The following is a 20,777-nucleotide window of genomic DNA, read 5'->3' on the forward strand; positions in this document are numbered from 1 at the left end:
GTCAGGAGCTTCGTGCATCACACTCGGTTCTGGTTCATGGTTCTGGTTCTTCCAACTCTGATAACCTTCCTGCCAACCGTGTGTGATAGAGATGCGTCTCGTGTTACTGATCTGAGTCAAGTCGCTTTGACCCTTAAATTGTTCTTGGATCCAGATCTGTGTCAGAACCTGTTGAGTTTGTGGCATTTAGGCAGAGAAACGCTCTGATGATTCCTGTGGGTTTCTGTCTTCAACTGTTTTCTGCTCTGACCTTTATTCAGACACGAAGCTGAGATTTTATTTGCCAGAACATTTATGTAATTAAGTCATAAAACCAGTTTCACGTTGTGAAATGTACAAACACATCATCAGGAGTTGTTCAGATCAACAGGAGTCTGACAAACACAACCTTCACACTGGAAATACATCAGTTGTGTAACTCTGCTGTGAGTTTGTGGAGGCTGGCGGACAGTGATGGAGAGCTGATGAAGGATGGTCTGGAAATGGTTCAGCTTTTCTTTTCTGCAGTTTTCAGACAGCAGACAGAGCGAGCTGCTGCACACACACTGGAAACTATTGTCTACACTGCCTCAACTCTGCGCTCTGGGCAGCAGAAAGACGAGGCTAAGCTTCACCTTAGAAGTAAGTCTGTGCTTTGATGTGAAGGGCTTTATTACCACAAAATACAAAGGAAATGGGAAATGAATGCAGCAGGAAATATTAGGCTGTTTTTTAAAGCCAGTTAGGGTTTCTGTGGGGGACAGGAGAGGAGGTGCAGGGTGATGAAAGCAGATAGCTTCAGATACACAGACAGAAAAAAAGAAGCAGCATAGTAAATCACAGGAAGATATGGAGCTAAAAGTTCCTGAGGTTCTGCTCGTCTTGTCAGGAGCCTGTAGAAGCATATGTTTCTTTTGCTGCTGCATTTCTTTCCAAGTTTGACAGTTATCATCGAAGAGGTGTCACCGCGTTCGCACATCAGAAACTATCAGGATCCATGTAACGCCGCTGCTGCACATGGTTCAACCAAGGAGGGTTTCAAGCCATTTTTATCCGGTTTCTGTTTTGTTTTGAGCACAAATGGAAACAACCTGCAGACATCACAAGGTGGTGACAGAGAAGATTTTTAAACCTTCCTCTGTCCTTAACATCCAGCGGTGTTCAAACATCTGTCAGCTTTTATTAAGGGCTATAATGTTTGTGATGAAAATGGATTCCACCTCATCGTATCCTCACGGCACGACTGATGCAGGAAGATCTCAGACCACCGGGCCTGAAACGAGACCATCATCTTTTTTTTAGTTCTTACGTTCGCCATCTTTGCTGCTCTGTCACTGAAGGACTGGATGTATTCCTCTGTTACAGTTCATCGAGTGCAGAGGCTGTAAAATATGTTTTTATTTCATGACTGAATGAAGTTAATTAATAAATGTGTGAAACCTGCTGCACCTGTCAGGTTTAACGTGGTCTACAGTGATGAAAGTCTTTGATTTTACACAGAAGCTGCTGCCGACAGATTTGTCACCTGAAATCACAACTTGTCAGATGTAGATTTCATCGTTTATATTAATCAGCTAATTAACACCATCTCTGTGGGTTGCTTCTACTTTTTTTTTGAAGTTTTCTGCTGCTTTAAAAAGGCACACGATGCTGCACACATGCAGTTTGTGCCCTTTGTTAAACAGTCAAGTCAAATGTGTTCAATGACCAATTAAAAACAGGGATAAAGGAGGATTAATATTCTATTGAAAACTGTCTTTTGAGCTCTGAGGAGTTGTATTTATCCAGCAGAACAATGAGCAGCAGAGAAATGTTTCATGCTGTTTGAGGCGGTTTGAGACATTTTTTGTACGTCTTGATCCTTTTTTTTTCTTTTCGGCTGTGGAAGTTTTTGGAATCCGTTGTTACTGATGTGACTTGAAGCTGCTGCTGTTCTTCAGTGAAGAAGAAAAACACAAACATGGTAGAGCTGCCTTTCAAGCCTGCAGGGGGTGAGCGCTCCACACTCCAAAGATAGATTTTGGGTGGAGGACGTTCAGTCAGCGAACCAAACACAAACCAGAGGTTGCAGAAGGTTCATGAAATCATTACGTAGATTGACGAGCCAGACGTTAAGCTGAAGCTCGTGTTTTCTGTAATTTGATTTGATGTGTCGCTGCATCATTATCACACCTCGTCCCTGCGAAGATTTTGTGAAATAACCTCGTGAACACCCCCCATCAAAATCCACTTAAAGCCACGAGACGCTCAGCTTGGCAGAAAGAGAAATGAATAAAACACTTCCACTCACATTACATTTACATTAAAAGTATTTAGCTCTTGCTCTTATCCAAAGCAAATTATTATGAGGGCAGCAGTAAAATTAGCTGAGGCTCAGGCTGATGGAGCCCTGATGATAGATCTCAGCAAATAGTGCTGTAATGTGAGTTCTACAAAAAGAAATTAAGAGGCCAGAGAGCGGAGGAAGATCGGATTTAGACAGGAGCGTATTTGCAGGAGGATGTGGCAGAGAGGGATGTGATACAAGAGGGAGAGCGGGCGGACGTGAGCTATTTCTTGAGGAGATGAGTTTTAAGTTTACAAGGGCGAGGAGTGGTCGTGCTGTCCTGACTGAGATTGTTCCACTGCTGTGGGGTGAGGACCTGACTTTTAATAACGCAGAGTAGATCGAGTGTGGAGCGGTGATTTGTTTGGATGAAGTATGAAAGCAGCCGCTCTAAACGACAAGGACCGAGCGTCGGACGTTTTGTGAATCTAACTGCTGTGTTACAACTTCCTGGCAGCGTGGAGGCGGAGTTAGCCACCGATCCAACATCTCGCCACCATCTTGGACCAAAGTGTGGTGTAGCTGCAAACGCAAATTAGAGTGTGGGTTTGATCATTGAAGAGGAGTGTGCTGTTAGAAATATCCATCTGTAGAAATCTGCTGTGTTCTGAATGTTCTTCACAGTAATGGAAGACTTCTATCTTGACAGTAATGACCCATTTCTTGTAATTAATTTGGAAAAGGCAGCAGACAATTAGTGGTTAAGTGCAGGGGCGTCGCACGGGCAGAAACTCTGCAGCATTTGTTTCATTATCAGAGGAGAAAGTTGACGCTGAAGAATGGAGGGAGAACACTCACTGAATGTTTGACTGCAGAGTTTTCAGCCTGAACAAACCTAAAGAGTTGTTGTGTGTTTAGTCGAGTTTGGAAAACGACTGCGATGGATTATTTTGTTTATCAGTTAGCAGAGGATGTCATGTGTAGAGATGATAATTAATCTGTGAGTGATGCAGCAGTCCAGCAGACTCCAGAACCACGATACGGTTTCATCACGATACGATGGACGACGATTCGATTCAGGAGCCAGCGATCGATATGAGACGATATCATCTGCTGATTTAACACAGTCACCTCCATTTATATCAGATCACATAAAACATCTAAAATATCATCTGACCTTTTTATTCCAGACATTTAAATAAAGAACAATCTTTTAATAAAAACAGATAAATCCTGTTCACTGTAAAAAGCCACAGGCTGATGAACTGAGCTTTGAGCTGAGATGTGCAAATGATTATATCGTGACAGACTGTGATGTTATACGTTGTGTTAGTGAAGCCTGTCTGTCATGTCCGCTGCCTGTGATTGGCTGGATTGCTCTCTGGCAGGATCTCTAAACACCGGCGACCTGCCGAACGTTACGTCCTTCACGTGAAACCTGACCTAAACGTCTGTACGTCCAGATAAAAGGTTAAACAGGGAGCTGCAGCAGAGGGAGCAGACACAAACTGTCCTGGACTAAACGTCGAGCTCAGCAGATTGAAGTGATTTCTGAGCGTCCTCCACAGACTCCTTTGGTGACACCACACACGAGACAGTAAATAGCAGCAGAGCACATCCTCGTTCCCTCTGCAGAGTCTTTGAATCGCTCTGAGATACCATTCAGATTCTTCAGATACTAATCAGCAGCCTTGTGTGGACTAATTCATTTCCCTCCAAGCTTTAATTCTCATTTAGCTCTTTTTAAACTCAGAATCCTCGTTGATGTGTTAATGTTGATCAGAAAACTGACAGAATAAATTGAAACATTAATAACTCACACAGAGATTATGGCTGTAAATGAACACAGGGAAGAATGGAAATAGAAACAGGAATCAAGAGGGTTAACATAAAGAAACTGATCTTAATTAGAAATGCATGGAGGGTAATATGGAAGAGTAATTATGCTGTAATGTGCTTTGTTCTTTCCTGCAGCAAAGATTTGAGTAGTCTGAGAGCTGATGGTGATGATACTGTCCAACATACATTTCCTTCTAGTCTTCATGAAGGAATCATCGTTTGCTGAGTCACAGTTGCACCGGGTCCTGAGCCTCCCAGAGGTCTTCATTATGTGAGGAGTTAGTGCCACTGGCTTTTAGTCATCAAGGACTCGGGCTTCTCCTCCTGGAGGCCGGGACGTTAACGTCTCCCACCACCTGGGACTCCTTTGTCACAGATAAGGATATGATGATGAGGGGCCTCTGCCCGTCGGCCAGCGCTCTGAGGAGCCTGGAAGTGCTGCCATCATGGAGCGCTGCACCGACTGTGGAGATCCTCCAGCCTGAGTCTGTTGTTAGCATTAAAACAGATATTCAGAACACTCACTGCTGAAGAACAGAACAGTGGAGGAGAACGAGAGTTCACAGCGTTTTTCCATCACGTTAATGAAACAACTCAGGAGTAAAAATGTGTTGTCTGTTTTCCTCGGCTGCATGAGGGATTGAACTTTACTCAAACTTTTCACTTCCTAAAGTAAACTTCAGACATTTCTACACTGCTCCACAGAAACCTAGCTAGCACGAACATCAGGGTCACAGCAACATCTGTGCAGCCAGCTGTGGTTTCAAGTCCCAGAGGTTCTGTGTGTGTACTGTGACTTTTAATGTGTGTGAGGCCACAGCTGAACACTTTCAGCTGAACTTTGTTCAGTTTTGTGTTTTCTTTGTGTTTGTGATGCTTAACTCCAGGTGTGGCAGTGTGGCGGCAGCGTCGAGGTCCTGCCTTGCGCTCGCATCGCGCACATCGAGCGCGCTCATAAACCCTACACCGAGGACCTGACGTCCCACGTGCGGCGAAACGCCCTCAGAGTCGCAGAGGTTTGGATGGACGAGTTTAAAAGCCACGTCTACATGGCCTGGAATATTCCCCTGGAGGTGAGAGAGCACCGGAAAATAGTTTCTCTTAAAGCAGAAGCTTCATTATCAGCTTCACACACACCTAAGATGAAACAGTGTGTGCCATACTGCACGGCTTCTAAACCTCGTCAGTATATACATGTGTCCTATTTTTCAAATGTCAGATGTCAGCTCTGAACCTGCCACAGGCTTAACTGACAGATGGCAGAGCCGCTGAGACTTCGTATGAGCAGAGCAGGAAGACAGCGTCAGTATCACCGTCTGCTGTAGCTGCCATCACATCAGGATGTTTGTCCATTTCTAATGGAGAGAGCATGAGAACACAAGGAGCCTCAGCCTTCAGTCAGCGTGCCAAAGCTTTATCAAGAGTTTTCTCTTTTTTCAGCTTCTTCCTGTTGTTTTTTTGTGTCGTGGTCTGAGGGGAGCAGAGGTCCAATTCAGATGTGAAAAAATGATGCACAAACCCACAAATATGAATACAGATGATATAAACTGATACCATCATAAATCTACAGGCAGCTCCATTCTCCAGCCACCTAATCTAAATGTTAGCGGGTTGAATGTCATCTGTTATCAGCTGCACTCCTCCCATCGCAGATGTTTAGTTTGACTCATGCCCCTGACACCTCCACAAGGCTGGAATGAAATGATTTCTTGTCACTTAGAGAGAGGCCTGAATTAAATACGTGCCACAGAATAAATAAATACTTGATATGATTCAATAAAACAGTTTAAACTGAGACATTAACAGGCAGAAAATTCAATGCAAAGAACGACAATAAAGTTTTAAAAGATTAATTAAAGACACTAAGTGGATTACAGCTGTGACTTGGGAGCAAAATAATGAATAATCCAGAAAGAAGAAATGAAACACAGAGAGAAGAAGATGTTATGTATTTTTCAGCAGAAATGCAGTCAATTTATTCTTTTCTGTCTTAATCTGAGGCTTTATTGTATTATTTGAGATGCTGAATAAAGACATCTGCAGTGTCAACAGCTTGTATAGAACAAAATATCTCATAGTTTGAAAAGTCAGCATGAATCTATCTGATATAAAATACATGTGCTTCACGCTGTCTTGTGTTTTTCACAGTTGATTAGTGTTTTATTTTCAGGGTCTTCAGAAGATACAGATTTTTATTTGATCTTGAACTGGATTCGGTAAATTAAAATAAATAATCGTGCCATGTCGTCTTCTGTTAAATGTAGCATCCCTCAAAGGCTAAGTCAAATGTTTGTTCACGGAAGCTTTTTTTTTTTTCCTCTCTTCTCCTGCATAATCTGTTTGAATATGTAAATCCACGTTATGAATAGATGAACATCTGCAGGCAATTCATTCAGTCAATAATGAGGCGTTTAACAGAGTCTGTACTCAAGAAGCATGAAATTTAGCCCCAGCTTTAGCCCCATGAATTAACTACACAGCAGAATTGTCAGTGTTAATTTACCTCTGAGAGTGTAAAAATCAACACGGTGCCAGAGTTCGCGCCCATCTGACTTCACTTTGTGATGTTTTTGAGCACCAGAGAGCCACGTCAGCAAAATGTGCACCCACTGCAGCGTCTGAGTTATTAAAGAGAGGAATCAGTGACATTGGATTAGATACAGTGAACAACACGGGGAAGATGGTGACAGTGATGGTGGAAGTCAAAGTGAAAGCACCAATAAAACAGCAGTAAATACTGCATTTAGTAAAAGTGCAGAATGTAATCAAGTATCAACAGTAAAAGTACTCATTCTGACCGACGGTGTATATCATTACACACCATTAACATTTTACTGTTTTAGCTGCTCGAGGTGCAAGAAACAGGTTGTTTAGTTCAGTGGTTTCCAGCCTGAGCGGTCGTTAGATGATTAATGAGAAAAGAAATCACTGATTCAATGATCTGTGCTACTTTTTTTTTAATATTTGGTTTTGAAATGTCGAATAATTTTCCCTCTTTGTGCCTCAGATAGGAACTGAAACCTCGTGAGCAGAGAAACATCTGACAGAAATTCAGTGATGTTCTCAGAGTGATGAGGAATAACTAAGATTTTATATTTAATTGTAAATTCCACTGATAGACTTCAGAATTACAGTCTTCAAGGAGGACATGAAAGCTTATGTTAGTTTTTCAGCTCATTGAAAAGATAGAATATGTCTGATCTTAGAGATATTAACTGCAAAAAGCACGATTTTTCAAATGCAGGGAAACGTTCGGCCTAATTTTGTCTGTTGTTTGAGCTTTATCAGCTTTATCCTCATTAAGTTTTCAAAAACTTTGAGACATCCAGTAACTCGTGGCTTTTAGGCAGTCATCTGAGGTTGGTTAAATTACTGACGAGTAGAGCTGAGTGTCATCTGCATAAAAACAATGAGATAAATTAAAATGGTGAATTAAAACACCCTGAACAGGTCGAGACAGGTGGAGTCACCAATTAACCCAATCTGCTCGTCTTGTGGAGACATGCTGACATGCACTTATGACTCCCTGCAGGAAACCCACGAAGGCTGAAGCAGGGTTCGAACCCAGAACCTGCTGTTAGGTGACAGTGCACCAACGCCCAATGACAACATAGAATAGGTCCAAGAACAAAGAAGAACCCTGAGTCCTGGCTGTGTGAAGGAGCAGCTGGACTTATACAGTCGACGGTTTCCAAAAAAAAAATCTAAACCCTATAGAGGCTATTCAGATACATAACAAATGGCTCCACAATGCTCCTCAATGGCCCATTATCTGATTCACTCCTTCACAAACCACGGCTAATCAATTTTATGCTTGGTGTGCATCTGTGTGTGTGTGTGTGTGGCTGCTGAATGAATCCAGGACTCAGGGATTGATATCGGTGATATCTCTGAGAGGAAGGCTCTGAGGAAGAGGCTGCAGTGTAAAACTTTCCGATGGTACCTGGTCAACATCTACCCCGAGATGAGGATGTACAGCGACACCATCGCATATGGAGTGGTAAGCCAGTGCCGCCGCCGCCGCCGCCTCGCTCTTCATCCCAGATTCAATTCAGTGCTTGCAAAAGCCAAAACAAGGCTAAACCGCGCCTGGGCAAATCATTCTAATCCCTTGTGTTGGGATCCGGATGGCTGCAGTCAGGAACACAAACACTTCACAAAGACAAGGTTTTCTGCAGCAACTTTGACTCTTTCTTTCTTTCTGAGGAAGAATTTCCTCTTGGTTTGTTGTCATGGAAGTAGATTCACAGATACAACAATTAATTAAAGCTTATTTTAAATATAGATGTCGCCAGCAGAATGTTATTAGTCAGGGAAGCCAGAAACATCGACAGCCAGCAGGGTTTTATTTCCACGGTCCTCCCACCTCACATCACTGTGATGCAGCCTAACACACACTGACACACACACCGCAGTGTTACGGCTCTGCTTTCTCTTATATGGGTGATTTCTTTTCTTCTTTCTTGGACTAACTGACAAATGGCGAGGAAATAGGCCGGCCTCATTACATTCATTTCTCCAAGTTAGCTGACCTCATTATTCTACATCTGTGACATGCATTTGATGGGTTAGCCAGTCGTGGTAGTTTGAGGAGTCACTGCATGAGAGCAGAGCGTCATCCTCGTTCAACACAGTGATTAAAAAAAAAGGCGCCTTATAACTAAATCATTTAAAGACAGTGAGCTCTAATTGTTCAGTTATCTTTTGATATGTGCTAAATATGACAAAAATCTTTTTATGTGTGTTTTTATTAAAATCTCTTTTCTCGTCCTGTAAAGCATAATTAGCTGTGAGTGCAGTGTCATGGCAGGAAGTGTGTGTTCAGCAGGTTATACTGTAATGTTTACCATGTTCACCATCCCAGTTTAGCATGCTAAGGTGCTAACATTCCCATTAGGTTTTATCTTTATTACCCCCAAAGGGCAAACTGTTGTGCAGCCTGCAGAATAAATCATTCGACCTCTGTAGAACGATAAATCACACTGCACCAAAAAGTCTAACAATAAATAAATAGACATCCAATAAACAGGCTGCTACAAATACTTAAATGAACATAAACTGGTAAAAACAACGCATTAGTATAAACCCACAGTGAGTCATTTAAAAATCTGACAGCAGCAGGAACGAAGGAGTTCTTAAATCTGTTTGTTCTGCATCTCGGCAGATTGAACCTGCGAGCAGACAGAAGCAGAACAAGCTCCCTGAACAGAAGGCGGCTCGAATCTGCCAGAATTTCCTGGGCCTTATTCAGAGCCCGGACCTTAAAAAGGCGAGGAAGGTCATTAAGATTTGTCTCTGCGATCTTACTGCACTTTAGTGAAGAACAGACTCAATAAGACAACAGTGCTAATCAGCATTAAAGACAATACAACTGAGGCTGAATGGTCATAAACCAAAGTACTGGACAAATCCATCCAGTGGCTGTTGAGATTCAGTCTGGATTAAAATGGTGGATCCACCGACACCGACGATCCCAGAGCTACAGTGTTTTCATTGGCTAAAACGTTGTTCACATTTCCACACACTGTGTTTGTGATGTTCATTTCTCTCTCCTCCTCCTGATCTAAAAATGTGGGTGAGGAAGTTCTGGGTGGAGGCTAAAGAACCTCCACCTGCTGTTTCCCTGTGACTTTAAGCTAATGCCGTCCCCACAGGTGTCACTTAGTGTTGAATATTCACTGTTTTCTCACTCACGCAGCAGAAATGTTTACACCTGAGCTGCTGCATGGGACCATGTGCTGCCTGCGGATTTAATGATTATCAGATACAAGTAGAAGTCTCCCGAACCAACGGGGAGCTGAATCATCGCCGGCTGAGTTCTTTTGATCCCACGTCTTTACCTAATTCACTCCTCACACAAACCACCGTCCCTGGAACTCCCTACGGTGCAGTTTGTATCTCACAATCAGGCGGACCTTTGTCACGACACGCATGAATAACCCTGAGGGCCTCAGCGTCTGCCCCACGTTCATCAAGCAGAACGCTTCTGATTTACATTTTTATAAAGCAAAAACGCATTGAAGAGGATTCAGAGCATGATTCAGTTTGCTACAGCTCCTTCTGTGTTTTCTGTATCCTTTTATATTTATATTCTGTTTATGTGAATCCTGGTGAAGATGTCTGATGCTGGCATTAGATTGTTACTGTTGGATGTAAACATCTCTCTTGTAACTCTCACAGTAAACACTGCAGTGAGCAGCTCCTAACGCCTGGATAATCATTTCTTTCCCCGGCAGTAGAAATAATGCAGAGCAGAGTTAAAGCGAGCAGGTGGTCGATGTTTCGTTCTCGCTCTGTGTTTAGTCAGGAATTAGATGAAGTCAGGAAAACATCAGGGCAGGGTGAGCTGGAACAGCAGCTTGATGGTTAATATCTGAGTTACACTTAAACACTGAGATATTTCTGATTCTACCTCCTGACAGATCACACCTTTGTTTCTTGTGTCGTCTTCTCTGTCAGCTGAAAAACTCTCTGAAGAACGACCTGTGTCTGGACCAGGGGCCCGACAACGACAACGTCCCCATCCTGTATCTCTGTCACGGGATGACACCTCAGGTTAGAAACCTCCCTCCCTCTCTCTGCACCACGGTTTCATGCAGCGTGTAGCATATAGCCAGATTTAATATATCACCTCCAGATTTTATTTCCATCTCGGGTTTTTCTTCCTCAATAAAACCTGTCCCGTCCCGAAGAAAAATGGCTCGTCTCTCCTCTGCTTTTAGATTGGATCAAACTCAGTAGCTTTACCTCATAAAACAGGATCAACTTTTCTACTTTGCCCCTCACAGAAACACTCCTCGATGTTTTCAAATACATATTAAACTCCTTCCCATTTTTCATACACCTACATTTAGAGGTGACATGTTCTAACTGAATCCAGCTCAGAAGAAAATACCATCTTACTGAGAAAACACAATGTGAAATCCTGTTTTAGACAGTTTTAGAAGTTCGATCGAACCCCAACATTTGTCTCTTATTTCCGCTGCCTGGTTATTATGTGTCTTTCATTAGCGTCTTCAAAAGTGAATCCCTGGACTTCTTGTCCAGGATACATGTCAGCCCAAACAACAGGGAGTTTAAGTGTTTTCAAATGTTAGCACAGCTGATTATCATTTACTTTCTCCAGCCTTCTCCAGCTCCTATCGATCCCTCCATCCATTATGTCTGAGCAGATTGTTTTCACAGATTGTTTAACCTTGCTGTGACAGTTGTAAACTCGTCTTATAGAGCGAGGCTTGATCTCACATTATTCCTCTCAATTCAAATTAATCTATCGGCCGTTTCGGACGCGTTACGCCCATATTGACATTTACACCGCAGCGCAAATTAAAAGTGATTCAGGAGAAATCTTTAGTGAGAAATCCGTATAATCTCATGGAATCTTATTAAGACTTTGTCCTTAAAACACTCATAAGTCAACTTCTGCAGCCCTTCTGAGCCTCGATAACTTTAAAACTTGCAGATTATAAATATGTTATGTGCTATAAATCTCTCATAAATCCAGGCATATCAAACAAAGGATTGGAGGAGGACCAGCATTCCTAATGAGATTAGGGATCTCCTCTGCAAGACAAATCTAGTCTGCTCTATTTTTATGTTTCAGTGTTACATCACGGAGAGGAATTAGCTCCTGGATTGCCTCTGTAGTGATACAGATACATAAGCTGCTGCACATGTTTGCTGTAGTCAGTCAAAATGTGTCATTGTCAGTGCCGGCTACTTTTCATCCACGGTGCTTTGGGAGAGCCAGACTTTGTACATCGACGTGCTGAAAGAAAACTGCACAAGCACACGGGAAAGGAAGAGTATTACAAAGCTTACAATCCGGCACGTGGCCGACTTTTACAAGAGCGTGTTGTCAGCAAACGTACTTCAGCTCGAGCAGTAATAAAACATACCGACTTAAGAGCAGCAACAATGGAAAAACCTCAGACACATACGGCCTGGCAGCCTGCACCGCTCCAAAAGAGAGCAGCGCAAACAAAAGAATCACACTCGTCAGACTGTTAAACGTCTGGTGTGAAGGAGGCAGGAGGCTGCCTGGGCGTTATCAGACAAATAAGATTAGAGTAAAAGAAGGATCAGCATAAAAGTGAGACAGGCAGCAGAGGTGGTGAACATGGCTCTGATGTTTTTATTTTTAGTAAGAGAAAATATATCAGGGTTCTGATTCAGAGAGAAACCTGGTCCCACTCATGAAATGTTTTCAGACAGGGACTGTGTTTAACTTTCTGCTTTCTACTCAAGTTTTACTCTGATATGGATCGAACTGTTCAAACTGTGTATCAGTAAAACAAAGTAACTCACTCAGAACTCCTCTTCATATATTTTTATGTAAAATCTGTAAACAAATCTTTTCCACCTCTGTGAGCAGAGCGGGGTGATAAAACAATGACGATAATTATCGCAAAATAACTTTTCCTCGATAGAAATGTAAGGTGATACAACGTCGATTTCACCTGAACCAATCACGTGGCTGGACCAGAGTTCAGCAGGTTAGGTTGACTCTCACAGCACAGAGCGTACGAGCTGATGCTTGGGCTCCTGCAGCCGTGAACAGCCGAACATCAGGAGAGGGAGCGAGACACAAGAGGAAATGACAGAAACAGTGATTGGATTTATATCATGATAAACATCAGGCCCTGTCTGTAAGATGCACCATTTAGTGATTTAATCATGTACAGAACGTCCTTGTTTTGTCAACAATCTCCTGCTTATTCCTCTGTGCAACCCTAACCAAACTAAAGTCAGTGTTACACCAATAAACTGAGCCATCCTATCTGTAAATATAATCAACACAGTCTCTCCCTCCCTCTCTTTTTGAATACACAACATGCTTCTCCTGCTTCATTCCAGCAAATGAGTTTCAGTTTCTTTCAGCTTAATGTGAGCAAACAACTGCCCTTCAAAAATAAAAAATGAAAAGTTGGGAAGGACTCCATCAGAGAGAGGACAATTATTCAGGTTTTCTGCCTGTTCCTGAATTAATCATGAGCTTCTTTTGTGTGCCTTGCCTTGTCTTTCCTTATCCTCCATTCAGTCAGAATGGCTGTATAAATACGCATATTTAGTGTATGTAAATCAACCTCATAGATGTCTTTTTCATAGTCAAGACAACCCGAGAGCAAGCCTCATTTGCTGCATAATTTATTACCTGAATGGTCATATACAGCTCTGGAAGGGCCATTATCTAAATGTCAGCCTCAGCCGTCTGTGTGCTTGTATAGCTGCGTGCAGTTTGTTCATAGCAGGATGTGGTGTTTCCTGCAGAACGTGTACTACACCAGTGCTCAGCAGCTGCACATCGGGCTCCTCAGTCCCACCGTTGATGACGACGACAACAAGTGCCTGGTGGATGTGAACAGCAGACCTCGGCTCATCGAATGCAGCTACGCTGCAGCCAAACGCATGAAGCTCCACTGGCTCTTCACTCAGGTGACAACACACGACACATGGTCAGAAAACACAAGGTGAACGCTCAGTTTCCTGTTAATAATCAAGGTAATTTAACTGAGGCTGAGTGCGACAGCAGAACCAACTGTGGAGGCGGCGTTTAATCATGCAAGTGGTTTAATTTACTGTTTGACCGGAGTTCCCCCCAATTCTGCAACTCATTTAGACATGAAGAGTCATCGAAACTTAATGACTGTCTGTCTTCATTAGCGGCTCTGTGCTCGCAAACTGTTTTAACAGAACAAGCAGCCACCTCACAAAATGCCCGTGACACAGAGTGAATTGGATTTGCAGCATGCTTTGATTTGGGCTCAAAAGACCTCATATTGTTGTCTGCTAAGCTGTCAGTGCAGTTAATTATAGATTTTTGTTCTTTTTTAGCCAAATGTCTATAAAATCCCAAATGTGCTTCATATTAGAAGCTTGTTATATTGAGTACAATGTTCTTTTGACTCCTCTGTGCCGCCGCTACAGGTGTGAAAAGGTTTTATATGCTTGAAGTCATGTGTCACATCTCCTCACGCTGAACTTTAAGTGGTTATTTAAGTTGACTTTGTGTAATTCAGTAAGTGGGATGTATTAGCAAGGCTGCAGCACATCATGTCTCTGGAATACGGCATCAATTATTGAACAGAGCCGTCGACAAATTAGAGAAAGTTTCTTCCCCGTTAATTTAAATGTTGCACCATTCTGCACAAAACCTGATTAGCTGGAGATCTTCTTAATCTCTGAGCAGTAACAAAAATAAAATGTGCAAAATGCTTCACTTCTTTCATCCACTGTAAAAGCCTCTAAGTGGTTTTGATCAGCCTTGGTTTGTGAAAGGGATGAATTGTGTGCTTGCAGATTAGTCATGAGTTTGTAGGTGCTGATTAGAAAAACAAACACATGTTCAGGTTTGAGAAACAGTCGGCCAATCAGAGCTTTGTGGGCAGGATTAGGAATAAGGATGTCGTCTCTCTGAGTGGGAGCCAGAAAAATAGTTCTATCTGTGGAGTGAGGCTGAGCTCACAGAGCATAGTACAGCTTTATCCTCGTCCTTTGAGTCTGTTCTCTCGTAAAAACCCAGAAATATTTATTGAAAAGGCTCCGGTAAAGAACACATCTCACCTTTGTGTCGCCTGTCAAAGTTTGTTTTCAAGTGTTGAATGAGCTCATTGTCACCTCTTGTTGTTGGGGGATAAATAACATCCACTACAACCACACCACGATGAGGCAGAGAAACATCTACTTGACTAAGAGACACAAAGATGAGGTTTTGGGAGAGAAAGTGTTCACAGGATGAAGACTCACTGTGTGCTTTAACAGATGCAGTCAACACTGACTGTCCTGTATTTAAAATGTACTGCAGCATCTACGAGATGTTGTCTGGTACTTTATTAGCAAACAATACACGGACTACTGTGTTTTTTACACAGGTGTGTTGCCTGAAACTCAGACCATGAGGCCATGTCTGAACAGGGTTTAAACAGGTGGTTTAACATGCAGGTAGACTCTGCACTTCACTGATCCAGTGTTTGGAAACAAGTCCTCTGGAGACCCACGTCTACGTCAAACACCAGCTCCTTAACTTAACTCGAAGCTTCTCTGTTGGCTTCACAAACAGCAGCTTCAGAAAAGAATATCTGACTGGTTGATTGTGAAGCTTTCGACCACGTCGTGTGGTCTTCAAAGATGCTGAGTTGTCAGTGGAGACGGTGTATCACATCATAAAACATTATAATCTAATATCGCCTCACTCATGCACAGCTCAGCCGAGAACCGCTGTGCCCAGAATGGAGATTCAGTACACAAAGGACAGGAGTTGTACAGATGATACGCTTTAGTTTAACGTCTTGATTGCACTCCTGTGCTGCCTCAGAGCATCTCTACATATTGGTCCATAAACGCCTACTTCCAGCAGTTATTACTATAAAAAATGTCTCTTGGACCTCAGAGACAGGCCAAACTCTTGTGGAGATACAGAAAGAATAATTTAACTCACAGTCTGTACAACCTGTCCAATCCTTAGGTCTTTTTTTTTCTCCCACGTCTCTCTACATTCCTCGAGCAGAACTGCAAAGAGCCTTTTCCTCACAACTCTCTCCACTCTGTATTGAATGGTGATGGTCTCCTCTTCAGCCACTTGCCCTTTGTCAGCCTCGGCACTGTAATGAGAAAATCCTGCCTCGTTTCATCAAGACATGCTGGAATATTTTTGCTGATGTGCTCGCTCTGTTCACACTGTGGAAACAGCTGTCATATTAAAGTTTGTAAATTGTTGGAGCTAAAGGTTTTTCCTCTTCCTCCAGACTCCATACAGTCCAGAGCCAAAGAACCCCAGATAGTTACGCATTCAGTCTGAAATAAAACAGTGGATACTACATTCAAGTATTTCTAACACACAGGGTTTAGGAGGGTCAGAAGTAATTTTACAGAAAAACATAAAGTCAGCAGGTGGACTGCAGCTCATCATTCAGCCAAAGAGCTGCTCAGGGTGAAGAGGTGAATTGATCAGACTAAAGGCAGAGACCCCACAACAAGGCCAAGGCCATCACACCTCTGGGTATACTTACTATTCTCATTCTAACAACCGGTTTGTCAGTGCTTACATACAACTGTGTATTCAGCTGCTCTGTGCCACATAAGGTCTCTGCCTCACTCTGGAAAGTCTTTTAAAGTCAGTGTACAGCAAATTCAGAGCTTTGTCTCTAAACACATTATTCATGTTAGAAAATAGTTCCTGAACACATGTTAAGTCACTGTGGAGTCAGACCGTCTCTTATCATCCACTCAGCATAACCCCATCCATAAAACTACAGCTGTTCTCAATATTAGCACCGTGTTAGCATCAGTGCTTCTCCTGCTCGACTGCAACTTCTAAGAAGTTTTGCTAGCTAGCTATGCCGTCCTCCCACAAATGCATCTTCTCTGGATTCCAGAGTTTACAGAACAGCTCAGTTTCACAGGATTAATTTAGTGAAGAGCCACACTGATGGAGAGCTGAGGAACTCCACCAACACCGTCTCTGCAGAGACTGTTTCACTCCGGTTGGTTTTATAAACTTTAATCAGAGACAACGGGAATTCACCGATAATCGGTGTCTCCCTCCTGTCACACCAACACTGCTCACATTATATTTTGTTTTTCTATATTAATAAACATCAGTAATAATCATCAGGACTTGTTTCATGAGTAGTTGAGGACAGAAGCGCCAAAACTGTAATTTCTACACATTCATATCAATAAGAAATTGTCCTCAGGCTCCAAACTTGACTCTGGCTCTGGTGCCTCACAGGGAGCTAACGGGGTGGTAACGGGATGCTAATGGGATTCTAACAGGGAGATAATGGGGTACTAACGGGATGCTAACAGGGAGCTAACGAGGTGCTAACAGGGAGCTAAGAGGGTGCTAACAGAGTACTAACGGGGTGCTAACAGGGAGCTAACGAGGTGCTAACAGAGATCTAACGGGGTGGTATCAGGGTACTAACGGGATGCTAACAGGGAGCTAACGAGGTGCTAGCTGAATGCTAATGGGGTGGTAACAGGATGCTAACGAGGTGCTAACGGAATGCTAATGGCGTGGTAACAGGATGCTAACGAGGTGCTAACTGAATGCTAATGGGGCGGTAACAGGATGCTAACGAGGTGCTAACGGTATGCTAATGGGGTGGTAACAGGATGCTAACGAGGTGCTAACGGAATGCTAACGGGGTGGTACCAGGGAGCTAAAGGGGCGCTAACGGGATCATGATAACATATACAGCTGGATTGAAAAGCTGCAGCACAGACCTGAGAAAACATAACCAGGGAAAGTACAAAGCGTCTGATGTCTGTGGGTTTCAGACTTCACAAAAAGTCAAATATGATTTAAATTGACTTCATGTGCATCTGTCCGATTTCCTCTGAAGCCATAAACTTTGGGCACTTTGATGAAAAAGGGCTGTTTCTCGCACACAGGTCTTTTTGTGTTACTTAAAGAAAAGGGTGGAAAAGGCAGAATCCGTCATTTTATTTCAACCTGAATGTGCTGAAGCATGGAGCCTGAAGAACAAAGAATCACAGCCTGGACTGTATTTCTCATGTTCCCATAAATCAAAGACTTCCTGTTTCTTGAATAATTGAATTTACACAATACAGTTACGGTTTGGAAACATGATACGAGCCGTGCTTTGTTTCAGTTTTCTTCACCTCAGCACCAGATGTTTTTGTGTCTCTTTTGTGTTTTCTTCATCTTGTGCTTCTGTCTGTTCATCCAGTGTGTTCTCTCACAATCTTGGCCTTGCCCAGAAGTAAGCTAATGACTATGCTGGCAATTGCTTGTTTGTTGTTTTTGCCTCGAAACCATGTTGATGCTATCTGGCGAGGCCCGATGAGGATGGTGGAGTGAATCAGCCAAAACGCACAGAGCTCAGGGCTCTCACTCACATCCATTCACAGCAGTGTGGGTTTAAAGAGAGGCACATTATATCGTGAGCACAAATTGTTCTTCTGGAGCTCGGCACAGTTTTAACCAGCCTGCTTTTATCTTTTCAGGGAGGATCCATTCAGAACAGGAAATCAAAGAGATGCCTAGAGCTTGTAGCGAGCAGTGACAATGAGTTCGGCTACCAACTGGCTCTGCAGAAATGCACCGGGCAGAAGTGGTTCATCACAAACGTGCTGTTTAGCAGCTCGTTATGATGGACGGCTGAAAGAAGACCTGAGCGAACACCGGACTGGACCGAGCTGTTTTCTTTTGTGTGCACGCGTGTCTGCGTGTGTGAAAGGGTAAGAAGATGGCACTTCATTCTGATGAGCGGTCGACATCACTTCATAAATGTTAAACATTTTATTTTGCCTACAGGATCAGCCATAGTTGGCGGATATTTTGCAGATTTGACAAGGTAGTTCTTTAGTATATTTTGTGGTAAATACAGTTCAGTCAGATTTTCGTTGACTTTAAAGATGTTATGGGTCCAATATGGTTTTGTACTTTATTCATATTTGCTACCGTGTAGCAAGCTTTCTGAACCTGTCCCTGCTGTAAGTATTTTATTTTAGTGTCTCAGGTTTGTAGGTTTATTATGCGACTCAGCTGTAAAGTTGTGGGAAAATGTTGGAATAAATCTGAAAACAATGCGTAATTTTCTAAATGTAAATATTTCAAATATTTGTAATATATAACAGTAAAATACCTGATGTAAACGACTGAGTGCAAGTGACTTTTTCCTTTCATTGTTATTTAAATCTCAACATAACGGCCGTCCTGTCAGGGACTGGATCCCAAATAGATTCTTCATTGTCAACACTCTCTGACTTTTTCGCACCGAGAGTTCAATACACCGCACAATAGGAAAATACAAACAAATAAGGAGAACCTCTTCACCATCCTGACAGTCTATATGCACCAAAATAAAATGCATCTCGAATTCAGACAGCGCTAACAAATACACAAACCAGAAGCAGATATAGAAATGCTGCAGGATACACAGAACAAAACACAACTGATTTATAAAAACAGAAAACTGATGAACACATGCAGGTTTGTGTCGTTACGTTAGCTTGTACAACACACACACACACACACACACATACATACACACTGATTTCTGCAGTGCATTTTGTTTTGCTGTTTTCTTCATTTGCTGTTTATCTGCATGTGTTCTCAGCCTTTTATTGAATACTGTACACACACTAATGTACATGCATGTGCACATCATTTAGACGCCGTTTCCAACGAGTCATGGAAGTGGTGTCGTCGGTTTAAAATGACAAACGCAGGGGCAGAAGCTGAGAAACAGCGTGGCTCTGCGCTCTGACTGTTGTGTGCACCTGGGGAGGAGACGAGTGGCGCAGCCTGTTTTCAACATGCCAGTCCTCATTACCATCCACATTCAAGCAGAGCTCGGCAAACCATGGCATTAAATATACATGGAAACCCACTTTCATCAAAAGGACCTCCCTCGCTAACACGTCTTAATATATGCAATAAGAGCGCCGCTGCATGCTCAAACTTTTGAATGAAAGGAATTCAACAAAGCAGTATTCCCATGCAGATTACTTACATCCTCTTCTAGTTGACCCCTCGTCCTGACTGCCTGCTGCTGCACTCTCCAAACAGCACTCTCAGCTTTAAAATGACTGCAGAGGGAATCTGTGTATGTACATTTGCTTAATATTGTATTATCATACATACATTTATCACCCTTGTTGATTTTAGCAGCCACAAAATGACTCGAGAAAGGTTTTTATGTCTTTGTGGGTTGGCACAGAGTACACTGCAGAGGCTTCAATTCCCTGTAAATCTGGAGTAAAAGATACATCCAACTGTATCCCACAGTGATGGAGCTGTGAAGCTGTCTCTGCCTGAGCATGAGTCACATGCAATATCTCAGAAAAGAGCTGTGCTGATTTCCATGAAGCCGAGGCTGATAATATGTCTGTTCTGTCTTCCCATTGAGATCTGGCATTTGTTAAATTACAATCATTTTCTTGCTCTGAGAATTAAATGCTGACTTTTAACAGGTACATCTCCTCCTGGACCAACTGCTATGAAGAGTGTGTTCATATGAGCAGTTCCTCACAGGAGGCTTTAGTGCTTCTATTTAAACTTGCCGATCTGGTTTAGCCGTGTATATGACAGAGATGTGTAATAACTACGTGGACCAAAAGGCCGCTGTGTGCTGTGTTTACTGCAATCCCTCTGATTGAAAATGTGACCATGAAAAAATAACACTCCTTGATTCTCAGCAGTTGTGTTGTTGTGGCTGTCCTTGTTAAATTGTTTTAATTCTTTGTGCTTTGCTTCAAAAACATTTGGCTGTATGTGCCAGTTTTGGAAAAATGATTTGGGAGTTTTGGGAGCAATTTTAAGATCCAGCTGACAATCACAACTGAACCTGGTGCTACCTGTGATTTTAGGTTTTGTAAAAGGACAAAAGGAAGATGCTTTTTGGATTCTTTTGGTGTGTACCCTGTAACTGTTATTTGTGTTATTTGTGTTGTTTGTGTTAATGTCCAGTTTGTGAGGATTTTAAATAATAGTTCAACATTTTGGGAAATAAACTTTTTTCCTTCTTCTTCCTGATGAGCAGCTGTCAGTTAGCTTAGCTTAGCATAAAGACTGGAAACAGATACAAACTGTTAGCCTGGCTCTGGCAAAGGTAACAAAATTCATCTATCACCATGAATGTGTTTTATTCTTTTTGTTTATTCTGTACAAAACCCACAGCGTAAACATGACAACATGTGGGTTTACATTGGGTTTTGTGTCAAA

General features: G+C 42.5%; 1 protein-coding gene across 1 annotated transcript in view; it reads left to right on the plus strand.

Annotated features, from left to right (window-relative positions):
* Positions 1–18,706, plus strand: part of galnt18b (UDP-N-acetyl-alpha-D-galactosamine:polypeptide N-acetylgalactosaminyltransferase 18b) — a 66,863-nt gene extending 48,157 nt beyond the window's left edge. The window contains 5 exon segments of the mRNA XM_018663093.2: positions 4,972–5,157; positions 7,947–8,084; positions 10,544–10,639; positions 13,355–13,519; positions 18,056–18,706. Coding sequence (XP_018518609.1) covers positions 4,972–5,157; positions 7,947–8,084; positions 10,544–10,639; positions 13,355–13,519; positions 18,056–18,202 — 732 coding nt within the window. The 3' untranslated portion in view covers positions 18,203–18,706.
* Positions 18,707–20,777: the final 2,071 nt, after the last annotated feature.

The sequence above is a fragment of the Lates calcarifer genome, linkage group LG2 (assembly GCF_001640805.2).
Source record: "Lates calcarifer isolate ASB-BC8 linkage group LG2, TLL_Latcal_v3, whole genome shotgun sequence".
Classification (NCBI taxonomy): domain Eukaryota; kingdom Metazoa; phylum Chordata; class Actinopteri; family Centropomidae; genus Lates; species Lates calcarifer.